The 12,343-nt window shown below is 44.7% G+C and overlaps 1 protein-coding gene across 1 annotated transcript in view; it reads right to left on the reverse strand.

The window, feature by feature from the left end:
* Positions 1–11,073, reverse strand: part of LOC140483617 (isocitrate dehydrogenase [NADP], mitochondrial-like) — an 89,385-nt gene extending 78,312 nt beyond the window's left edge. Inside the window, exon 1 of the mRNA XM_072581897.1 lies at positions 10,901–11,073. Coding sequence (XP_072437998.1) covers positions 10,901–10,991 — 91 coding nt within the window. The 5' untranslated portion in view covers positions 10,992–11,073. The remainder of the gene's footprint in view (positions 1–10,900) is intronic.
* Between the last annotated feature and the right edge of the window lie 1,270 nt (positions 11,074–12,343).

Consider the following 12,343-nt stretch of genomic DNA (forward strand, 5'->3'; position numbering starts at 1 on the left):
GAAAGCCAGCATGCTATTAGCCTTCTCCACTACCTGCTGTACCTGCATGCTTACCTTCGTTGACTGGTGTACAAGAATACCCAGATCTCTTTGTACTGCCCCTTTACCTAAATTGATTCCATTGAGGTAGTAATCTGCCTTCCTGTTCTTGCCACCAAAGTGGATAACCATACATTAAACCATACATTTATCCACATTAAACTGCATCTGCCATACATCTGACCACTCACCTAACCTGTCCAGGTCACCTTGTAATCTCCTAACATCCTCCTCACATTTCACCCTGCCACCCAGCTTTGTATCATCAGCAAATTTGCTAATGTTATTACTAATGCCATCTTCTATATCATTAATATATATTGTAAAAAGCTGTGGTCCCAGCACTGATCCCTGCGGTACCCCACTGGTCACTGCCTGCCATTCCAAAATGGAGCTGTTTATCACTACTCTTTGTTTCCTGTCAGCCAACCAACTTTCAATCCAAGTTAGTACTTTGCCCCTAATACCATGCGCCCTAATTTTGCTCACTAACTTCCTATGTGGGACTTTATCAAAAGCTTTCTGAAAGTCCAGGTACACTATATCTACTGGATCTCTCTTGTCCATCTTCAGAGTTACATCCTCAAAATTCCAGAAGATTAGGCAAGCATGATTTCCCCTTCATAAATCCATGCTGACTCTGACCTATCCTGTTACTACTATCCAGATGTGTCATAATTTCATCCTTTGTAATTGACTCCAGCATCTTTCCCACCACTGAGGTCAGACTAACTGGTCTATAATTTCCTGCTTTCTCTCTCCCACCTTTCTTAAAAAGTGGTACAACATTAGCCACCCTCCAATCCACAGGAACTGATCCCAAATCTATCAAACTCTGGAAAATAATCACCAACGCATCCATGATTTCTCGAGCCACCTCCTTCAGTACCCTGGGATGTAGACCATCAGGCCCCAGGGACTTATCGGCCTTCAGACCTAACCGTCTCTCCAATACCAATTCCTGGCAAATATAAATTCCCTTAAGTTCAGGTCCTTCAGCCACTGTTACCTCTGGGAGATTGCTTGTGCCTTCCCTAGTGAACACAGATCTGAAGTGCCAATTCAATTCTTCTGCCATTTTTTTGTTCCCTGTAATATATTCCCCTGTTTCTGTCTTCAAGGGCCCAATTTTAGTCCCCAGTGGCTTCCACTACTTTTCCTGCTCCTGGTAAAATACTAGCGATGGCAGCTCATTCACGCTTTTGCAATCCACCTCCAACTCCCAACTTGTCCCCAAAGCTCCTGAAACACCCCCACCATACAATTACAGCACAGGAGGAGGCCATTTAACTCATCATGTCTATGGCAGCTCTCTACAAAAGCACTCAACTACTTCCATTCTCCTACCTTGCCTCCTCTAGCTTGTCCCACCAATTAATTATTCATTTCTCCACTAAAAAGGTCATAGTTGAGTGCACCTCGAACAAATCATCAGGCAGTGCATTCCAGATCCTGACTACATCAAACAGGATTTCTTCAATGCTTCATTACTTGTTTTCTTCAGTTTCTCCCCACCTATTGTGTCCAGACCCTTCATGAGTTTTGGAATATGAATGCAAATGCATGGGTGTACCAGAACTTTCAAGTCCTCTTCCACACCACACACTATCCTTACCTGAAACTATATTGCCATTCATTCATTCATTGTCACAGGATTAAAATCCGAGAACTCACTTCCTGGCAGCACTGTGACCATATCTGCACTACATGGACTGTGTTAACTCACCGCTACCCTCTCAAGATCATTAGAGATGGGCAACAAATGCTGGTTTTGCTGATCCACAATTCATGAAAGGATTTTTTAAAAGGTCATGTTGAAGCCATACCAATGTTTTGTCATATCTTCCCAGTTTTGTACTCTAACACACCGACTGAGCTAGGGTCTAAAGTGCTTTATTAATCACTTTCTCAAAATACTCTTTCACCTTCAATGATTTGTGGTGAATATACCCCCCCACTGTTCCTCTGTATCGTATTCCCCTTCAGAACTGTACAGACTCTGTTTTATATTGCCAATCACGTCCTTCACACCAAATTAAGTCACTTGGCATATTTCTCATTAAATTGCACCTGCCACTTGTCAATCCCCATTCCAACAGCCTGAATAAGTCTTCTTAAGATTTGTTACTATTCTCCCCACAGTTTATTAAAGTTTGAAATCGTACTCTGTGCACTAAAGTCTGGCTCATATATATATATATATATATATATATATAAAATATTTAAAAAAGCAAGAGTCCTAACACAGACCACAAAGAACTTCAATATATACCTTCCTCTAGTCCAAAGACTGTATACCACTATTCTCTATTGCCTATTAAGAAATAGCAAAGGGATGAAGACACTGGTAGGAGCAGCCTAAAACAGCACTCCAACTTTCTAATTGTGCGGCCTGCAAGGACCATGTGCAACAGTGACTTCCAGAACTGGAAGCAATACATGGCGATGGTTGGAGCAGCTGTATACCTTTATTGGGAACATTGATCTATAGGCCCCCTAACAGTAGCTGTTCCGTAGAAGACAAAATATATCGAGATAGTAAAGGCATACAAGAAAGGTAGTGTATTAATCATGGGTGATTTCAATCTTCATAGAGTCATAAAGATGTACAGGATGGAAACAGACCCTTCGGTCTAACTCATCCATGCCGACCAGATATCCCAACCTAATCTAGTCCCACTTGCCAGCATTTGGCCCATATCCCTCTTAAACCCTTCCTATTCATATACCTATCCAGATGTCTTTTAACTGCTATAATTGTACCAGCCTCCACCACTTCCTCTGGCAGTTCATTCCATACATACACCACACTCTGCATGAAAAGGTTGCCCCTTAGGTCCCTTTTAAATGTTTCCCTTTTCACCCTAAATCTATGCCCTCTAGTTCTGGACTCCTTCACCCCAGGGAAAAGACTTTGTCTACTTCGCCTATCTATGCCTCTCATGATTTTATAAACCTCTATAAGGTCACCTCCAAAACAGCCCCAGCTTATTCAGCCTCTCCCTATAGCTCAAATCCTTCAACCCTGGCAACAGCCTTGTCGATCTTTTCTGAACCCTTTCAAGCTTCACCACATCCTTCCAATAGAAAGGAGGCCAGAACTGCACATAATATTCCGAAAGTGGCCTAACCAATGTCCTATACAGCTGCGACATGACTTCCCAACTCCCATACTCAATGCTCTGAAAAGTCCTGTACAGCCACAACATGACCTCCCAACTCTTATACTCAATGCACTGACCAATAAAGGAAAGCATACCTAACACCTTCACTCTCCTATCTACCTACGACTCCATTTTCAAGGAATTGTGAACCTGCACTCTCTTTGTTCAGCAACACTCCCCAGGACCTTACCATTGAGTGTACACAGAACGACCTCGGTTATCTGAACATCAATTATCCAAATTTTGGATTTTCCAAACAAGATCTCAAGGTCCGGTAAAAATGTTACATCAAAGAGGTGTTACCGACACTGGTGCGACGATCGCATCTTTTGTTTGAACTGCACAAAGGTGGAAGGAATCACTGAGAAAATGAATTCCATAAAGAAATAGTGGATTGATTATGCATCTCATGCTTCTGAAAATGCTTTGGTTGTGGAGGGAAAGGAAGACCTCTGTGAATGTTTTATATACTTGCTTTTTTTTAATAAAGTTCATTTGAACTGTTTAAATAACTTATTCTGCTGTAACTACCACAGTGGTTTATTGGAGAGATGATATGGACAGGGAATTGAAATGACAGACATTAAAATAATGCCTCAGGAAAGAAAACTAACCAGCTTATATTACAGGAAGCATGACACTGATTCACAGATTTTAACTTGACCGAGTACAGCTCTTAGCCATCCTCTCAACACGTCTCTTCTTCCTCAGTCAGATGAGGAAATTTGGCATGATGGCAAATACCCTTGCCAACTTTTATAGGTGCGCCATTGAGAGTATTCTGTCTGGATGTATTACTACCTGGTATGGCAACTGTAACATTCAAGATCGGAGAAAGTTACAGAGAGTGGTGAACTCGGCCCAATCACAAAGGCCAACCTCCTATCCATAGGATCCATCTACCAGGCCCATTGTCAAGGAAAGGCCGCCAGCATTCTCAAAGATCCATCCCACCCTGGCAATGTGTTTCTACAACCTCTACCATCAGGGAGAAGGTACAGAAGCTTGAACACACGCACCACCCGGTTTCATAACAGTTTCTACCTTACTGTTGTTAGAATACTGAATGGACTCACAAACTCTTAGTATTCGGCTGTACCTGTGTTTTTGTTTTTGCCGCTGTTTACCTATTATTTAGTTATTTATGCGACTTAACTATGAGATCTGCCTGTAGTGTTTACAAGACAAAGCATTTTACTGTGCCTCAGTACATGTGACAATAAATTCAATTCAATTCCTCCAATTAGCAAATTGCCAAGTCCAATTGCTTCTGAATCTCAATTGGTAGAATAATACATCCTGTACGAAGGGAAGGGTCATGTTGCATTAAAAAACAGGAGAGCCTCAACAGCAAGGTCTGATCCACAAAACAGCTTCAGTATTGAGAATAAAAATATAATAGCGCAGCTGCTGAAGATGTGAAATTAAAAAAAACTTTGACTCACGTCTAGAGATAGAGAAACAGAGTTATCATTTTGAGTCCAATGAGACCCTTTGAATAACGACTGGTGATATTTGTCTCTGGTAGTATGTTCCCTGCTCAAACACTTCAAAGCATTAAGCCATAACACTGTACGTTCCTTTGTTTGCAATCAGATCAGTTATCCGAACAAAATACTCCCCACCTGTCTCGTTCAGATAATTGAGGTTGTTCTGTGAATCCTGCCCTGATCTGCCTTTCCAAAGTGCAGCACCTCGCATTTATCTAAATTAAACATCATCTGCCACTCCACAGCCCATCTGATCAAGATCCCATTGCTCTCTGAGGTAACCCTCTTCACTGCCACTACACCTCCAATTTTGGTGTCATCTGCAAACTTACAAATTATACCTCCTATTTTCACTCCAAGTCATTTATATAAATGATGAAAAGAAGTGGACGCAGCACCAATCCATGTGGCACACCACTGGTCACAGGCCTCCAATCTTAAAGGCAACCCTCTATTACCCCCTTCTTTTACCTTCAAGCCAGTTCTGTATCCAAATGGCTAGTTCTCCCTGTATTCCATGAGATCTAACATTGCTAACCAGTCTATCATGAGGAACCTTGTTGGACACCTTACTGAAGTCCACATAGATTACATCGACCGCACTGCCCTCATTAATCCTCTTTGTTACTTTTTCAAAAAACTCAATTAAGTTTGGGAAACATGATTTCCCACGTACAAAAAAAAAATCAGTGCTACTTTTCCAAATACATGTTCCTGTTCCGCAGGATTCCCTCCAACAACTTGCCCACCACTGATGTCAGGCTCACCAGTCTATAGTTCCCCGGTTAGTCCTTACCACCCTTCTTAAACAGTGGCACATTAGCCAACCTCCAGTCTTCCAACACCTCACCTGTGACTATTGACGACACAAATATCTGAGCAAGGGGCCCAGCAACCACTTCCCTAACTTCCCACACAGTTCTAGGGTACCCTTGATCAGTTCCTGGGGATTTATCCACCTTTGTGTGTTTTAAGACATCCAGCACCTCCTCTTCTGTAATATGGATATTTTTCAAGATGTCACCATCCATTTCCTCACATTGTATATCTTGCATTTCCTTCTCCTCAGTAAACACTGGTGCAAAATACTTGTTTAGTGAAAAAATCAGACGAGCAGAGCCACAAGTAAGAATTCATAGAGTGTATTCGAGACTGTTTCCTCGAAAAATATGTTGTGGATGTAACCAGAGATCATGCTATTTTGGACACGGTGATGTTTAAATATGGCAGTTGTATTAAATGATCTCAGGGTAAAGATCCTCTATAAAACAGTCTTGATAACATGGTAGAATTTAGCATTTAGTTTGTGAGGCAGGAACTTGGGTCAGAAACAACTGTGCATACTTAAATAAGGGTAATTCTATAGGAATGATAACGGAGTGTTCTGAAGTGGACTATGAAAGTAGTTTTGCAGTAAAGTTAGTTAAAAAACAATGACAGACATTGAAGAAAGTAATTCATAGCTCACATCAAAGATATATCCTGGACAGAAAGGAGTTTTAGGAAGGGGATGAGCCAAGCATGGTTAAACGATGTTAAGACCAGCATCAAATTGAAAGAAAAGTACCTGATGTAGGGAACACTAGTGGTAAGCCATAGGACTGGGAAAGATTCTAAAACCAACAAAAGATGACCAGAAAAAATACATTGAGAGTACATTTGAAAGTAATATCAAAACAGACAGCAAGACTTTCTCTAAATATTTAAAAATTAAGAGAGAAAGAACAAAATGAGATTGGTCCCTTAGAAAGTAAGGCAGTGGAAATAATAATGGGGAACCAGGCCAGTTGAACGAATACTTTGCATAAGTCTTCACAGTAGAAAAAAACTAATAGCATTCTAAGATTACTAAATATTGAAGGGGAAGAATTGAAATAAATATAATAATTATCATGCAAGCAAAAAAGTGCAGACATAAGGAGAATGTGCAAACTCTACACAGACAGTCACCCAGGGCTGGAACCAAATCCAGTTTCCTGGTGCTGTGAGGCAGCAGTGCTCACCACTGGCCCACCATGTCATCAATCCAGGTTGGACTCAAAAACACCAGCAACAGATCTCCTTGAAGACCCTCTCCCCCACGCTTGCAGCAATGCACTGGCACCTAACTTCTCTACAGTCAGCCCTGCCTCAGCTGAGGGCCACACTCTCTCGGAATTGCAAAGGACCCACTCTGTACTACATCCTCAGGAGAATTCATAGTCTCAACAAACAGTATTTCAACTCCATCTCAAACATCAAAAACTGTAAGTACAACAAACTTTTATTTACCCACCTCCATAGCCAGCACTCCTCAAACATTCCAGAAGATTCCCCCAGCCTCTGGAACTGCTCGGACACCATTAACCATGAGGCTGATGCAGCTGCTACCCCCACGCTGATTGATTATGTCACTTCCACCCCCATCGTGGCCACTCCCACAGCCACTTCTGCCCCTCACAATTCCTCATGCATCACACGTGACATCACTTCCACCCCTCACATCATCGCTGATGTCACATGCTCAGTGACTTCCGCTACCCCTACTGTCGTGTCTGCCACCACTTCTGCCGCCACCAACGCCACTCACCTGCATTCTGCTGATACGCCTCCCACATATCCCACTGTCACGATCCCCACCCCCAGAACCCTGAAGGGAACACTACCCCTGTTCATGACTCCACCCCCATTCCCCCCATCACATCCACTCCAGTTACCGGCTCCACCTCCACTCCCAGCTCCACACCCACACCAGATGCCAGCTCCCAGCCCTGCCGAGTTTTCACCATCCCTCCAGATCTCCCCCTCACTGAGGACGAATGATCAGTCCTCAGCAAAGGACTCACCTTCATCCCCCTCCGTCCACGCATCAATGAATTTAATACATGCCGTGACGTCGAACACTTCTTACGCCGCCTCTGAGCTTACTTTCACAATCAGGACTCCCGCCCACCTTCCGAGGACCCCTTCGCCCACCTCCAACACACTGCATCCACCTGGACACCCGTGCTGGCCTATTACCTGCCCTCGACCTCTTCATTTCCAACTGCCGCCGGGACATTAACCGCCTCAACCTGTCAACCCCCCTCCCCCAATCCAACCTCTCACCCTCACAACACGCAGCCCTCCAATCCCTCTGATCCAATCTCGACCTCATCATCAAGCCAGCAGATAAAGGGGGCGCAGTGGTAGTCTGGCGTACTGACCTCTACACCGCTGAAGCCAAACGTCAACTCGAGGACACCTCTTCCTACCGCCCCCTCGACCATGACCCCACTCCCCATCACCAAACCAATCATCTCCCAGACCATACAGAACCTCATCACCTCAGGAAATCTCCCACCCACAGCTTCCAACCTCATAGTCCAGGAACCCTGCACTACCTCCTTTCCAAGATCCACAAGCCTGACCACCCTAGCCGACCCATTGTCTCAGCATGCTCCTGCCCCACTGAACTCATTTCTACCTACCTCGACACTGTCCTATTCCCCCTAGTCCAGGAACTCCCCACATATGTTCGAGACACCACCCACGCACTCCACCTCATCCAAGACTTCCGTTTCCCCAGCCCGCATCGACTCATCTTCACCATGGATATCCAATCCCTCTACACCTCCATCCGCCATGACCAGAGCCTCCAAGCCCTCCGTTTTTTTTCCCTCCTGACGTCCCCAACAATATCCTTCCACCGACACTCTCATTCGTTTGGCCGAACTGGTCCTCACCCTTAACAATTTCTCCTTCGAATCCTCCCACTTCCTTCAGACCAAAGAGGTAGCCATGGGTACACGTATGGGCCCAGCTATGCCTGTCTCTTTGTTGGCTACGTAGAACAGTTGATCTTCCGTAATTACACCGGCACCACTCCCCACCTCTTCCTCCGCTACATTGATGACTGCATTGGCGCCAGCTCGTGCTCCCGCAAGGAGGTTGAGCAATTTATCAACTTCACCAACACATTCCACCCTGACCTTAAATTTACCTGGACCATCTCTGACACCTCCCTCCCCTTTCTGGACCTCTCCATCTCCATTAATGACGACTGACTTGACACTGACATCTTTTACAAACCCACCGACTCCCACAGCTACCTGGATTACACCTCTTCCCACCCTACCTCTTGCAAAAATGCCATCCCGTATTCCCAATTCCTCCGCCTCCGCCATATCTGTTCCCCGGAGGACCAGTTCCATCACAGAACACATCAGATTTCCGCCACCTCCAATAAAACCCCACCACCAGGGATATATTTCCCTCCCCATCCCTTTCTGCCCTCCGCAAAGACAGTTCCCTCCGTGACTATCTGGTCAGGTCCACGCCCCCCTACAACCCTCCCACCCCATCCTGGCACCTTCCCCTGCCACCGCAGGAATTGCAAAACCTGCACCCACACCTCCATCCAAGGCCCTAAAGGAGCCTTCCACATCCATCAAAGTTTTACCTGCATATCCACCAGTATCATTTATTGTATCCGTTGCTCCTGATGCAGTCTCCTCTACATTGGGGAGACTGGCAGAGCGCTTTAGGGAACATCTCCGGGACCCCCGCACCAATCAACCACACCGCCCCGTGGCCCAACATTTCAACTCCCCCTCCCACTCTGCCGAGGACATGGAGGTCCTGGGCCTCCTTCACCGCCGCTCCCTCACCACCAGACGCCTGGAGGAAGAACACCTCATCTTCTGCCTCGGAACACTTCAACCCCAGGGCATCAATGTGGACTTCAACAGTTTCCTCATTTCCCCTTCCCCCACCTCACCCTAGTTCCAAACTTCCAGTTCAGCACTGTCCCCATGACTTGTCCTACCTGCCTATCTTCTTTTCCACCTATCCACTCCACCCTCCTCCCTGACCTATCACCTTCATCCCCTCCCCACTCACCTATTGTACTCTATGCTACTTTCTCCCCACCTCCACCCTCCTCTAGTTTATCTCTCCACTCTTCAGGCTCACTGCCTTTATTCCTGGTGAAGGGCTTTTGCCCAAAACGTCGATTTTACTGCTCCTCGGATGCTGCCTGAACTGCTGTGCTCTTCCAGCACCACTAATCCAGAATCTGTACTCAATAGAGTTTGGAAGAATGAAAGGCAACCTGATTGAAACATACTATTTGCTTATGGGACTTGACATAGTAGGTGGGCAGAACTGTGGGACAGTCGATGAAAAGAGGGCACAATCTCAGAGTAAGGGATTGTCCATTTAAGATGGAGATGAGGAGGAATGTCTTCCCTCAGAGAATAGCAAATCAGTGGAATTTTTTACCACAGAGGACTGTCAGGCTGAGTTATTAAGTATGTTCAAGGCTGAGATAGACAGATTTTAATCAGCAAGTAAATCAAGGGTTATGGGGACAGAGCAGGAGAGTGGAGTTGAGGATTATCAGATCAGCCATGATCTCATTGAATGGCTTGGCAATCTTAGTAGACCGGATGGCCTATGCTGTTTCTACATTTTAAGGACTTTTGGGACATACAGCTGTTTGACAGTCAAGAATCACCTAACCGGTCAATGATTTTGTCCCCAAGTTAAAGATGGAGTGCAAGGCTGGACTTTCGGAGCATCAGAAAGATAAAATTTGGTTTCTGAAGAATGTGAAAGCTACAGGAATACATTTCACTCGAAATCTAACAACCTCATTCACTGCGCACAAAACGCCGAGTGGCCAAACCGTGTATTTCACAGCACAAGCCTACATCACAGAATGATGTTAGAAATACGGACATTGGAATTTTGAAATGGCAAATAAAACTGGCGCTCAACAGTGATGACAAAACAATACGTAAAGTGTGGATGAGCTATGGTTTAAATAATAGAGATTCTGGACATCTTAAAACAAAATAGGTTTAACTCAGGTTTAACTATTACTACAAGTTGGTCACGCTGGATTCGTTCATCCACGAATCCCTTTGTCTACTGCTAACATAGTTACATGGTTCCTGAAAAACACCTTTTTGAATTCAGTGATCCAGTCAGTCCTCAGTGACCTTCCGCACTAGGGAAGGTGGGTGTTGTAGGGGACCCAGACCTGTGCAAAGCTTGTGGCGCCTCACAGCTATCAACCTGGCCGCAAAATGAATGAGCTGTGCCAGCGAAAACGCCGGCACCCCGGGGCAGCCCGTATGTGCAAGGCGTCACGTCGCAAGCTGTTCACATATGCAGGACGAAACTTTTCTGAGTTTCACTCGAGTCTGTGTTCAAGGGAGAAGATTACGATTAAGGCTGACTCACAGGCTCTTCGCTGGAGAGTACGGACGGTGGGCTTTCTCCACCAGGAGCAGATCCGAACCGAGGGAGGCAGAACCTTGAGGAAACTCGCCATCTCTGTGTCTTATCTGTCTGTGTGTGTGAACAGAGGCTGTAATGTGGGAGCTGGAAGAATCCAATACGTAAGCTGCGTGAAGGCGGCCCATAACGTGCTCTGGGTGCAGCTGAAACAGGCTTTGTGAGTGACAGCCACAAAGTCACAGTAATTCCCATTTACCCAAACATCAGCATGTTCCAAAATTCAGAAGCAGGACCTGGGGGCATTGCCCAGTCGATTATTACCAGAATCATGAAATGAGGGAAGGTTTGAAATCTACAATTTGAAATGAATGATGACGTGCTCCCAACTGCGTGACGAGGCAGGGAAACGACTTTTCACAATGACTGCCTCATTCGGTTGCATTTTTTTTCCCGAATTGCTTTTATTGAAAGATATTTTGTATAAACGGAGACAGTATTTCAAACAATACAAACAAAATGTGATGGAGGGGAAACCCAGCGGGTCTGGCAGCATCTGTGGAAAGAATGAACAAGTTGCAAATTGCAAGACTTGCAAGTTAATGTTGCAAGTCTGGTCTGACTCTTTGGGACTCTTTCAAAAGTCACATTGGACTCAAAATATTTAACTACGTCTTTTATCTCCTTAGATGCTACTGAGTTTCTCTGGCGTTTTGTTATTCTTTTAATTTCAGATTTCCAGTATCTGCAAAATTTTGCTTGTATTCGAATGTTTCAAGCAAAGGGAAGACGCTTCCCAGGAAAACTTACAAACATTTCTGCTGGCAATGCTCAGCTCCACGTTTAAGGGAGGCTGAATGCCACACCATGTCTCCAGGAGATGTCCTCAGACAGACACAGGAAGTAGTCGGTTGAGGAGAATGCCTGTCGACAATAATCCGTGCTATGGACCTGAGGGAATGTAAATCAAAATCCATAACATGATTGATGTTTATTCTTGAAGAGGGTTATAATTGTCATATTCGTGAAGTTGACAGCAAGGGAGTGAGTAGAGTTACTTGGCTCCCAAATCCTTAGGATCAGTTTGTGGAGTTTTGATGTGAGCATAAGCTAACCCGGTTTGATCTCAGCTGGAACACCACCACAGCTGCAGGATTTGTTGTTTTCTGTCATTTAGTTGTTTGTCGCAACTCTCTGATCCATGATCATGGATTCAACTGTGGGGTATTGAGGGATAGCCCAGAGACTATCAGTTGGCACTGCAGATTCAAAGTTGAAAAGTTGTTGAAAATATTCTTTCAACTATTTACAGATGGCATTAGCAGCTTTAAGAAAAAGAAACACTATCTTGTGAACAATGGAGATATTATCCATTTGATCTTAGTCTTTTTTAAAGGTTAAATCATGGAATTTGGGCATCAATAGCTGACCAGCATTTAATGCCCATAG

The sequence above is a fragment of the Chiloscyllium punctatum genome, chromosome 2 (assembly GCF_047496795.1).
Source record: "Chiloscyllium punctatum isolate Juve2018m chromosome 2, sChiPun1.3, whole genome shotgun sequence".
NCBI lineage: Eukaryota > Metazoa > Chordata > Chondrichthyes > Orectolobiformes > Hemiscylliidae > Chiloscyllium > Chiloscyllium punctatum.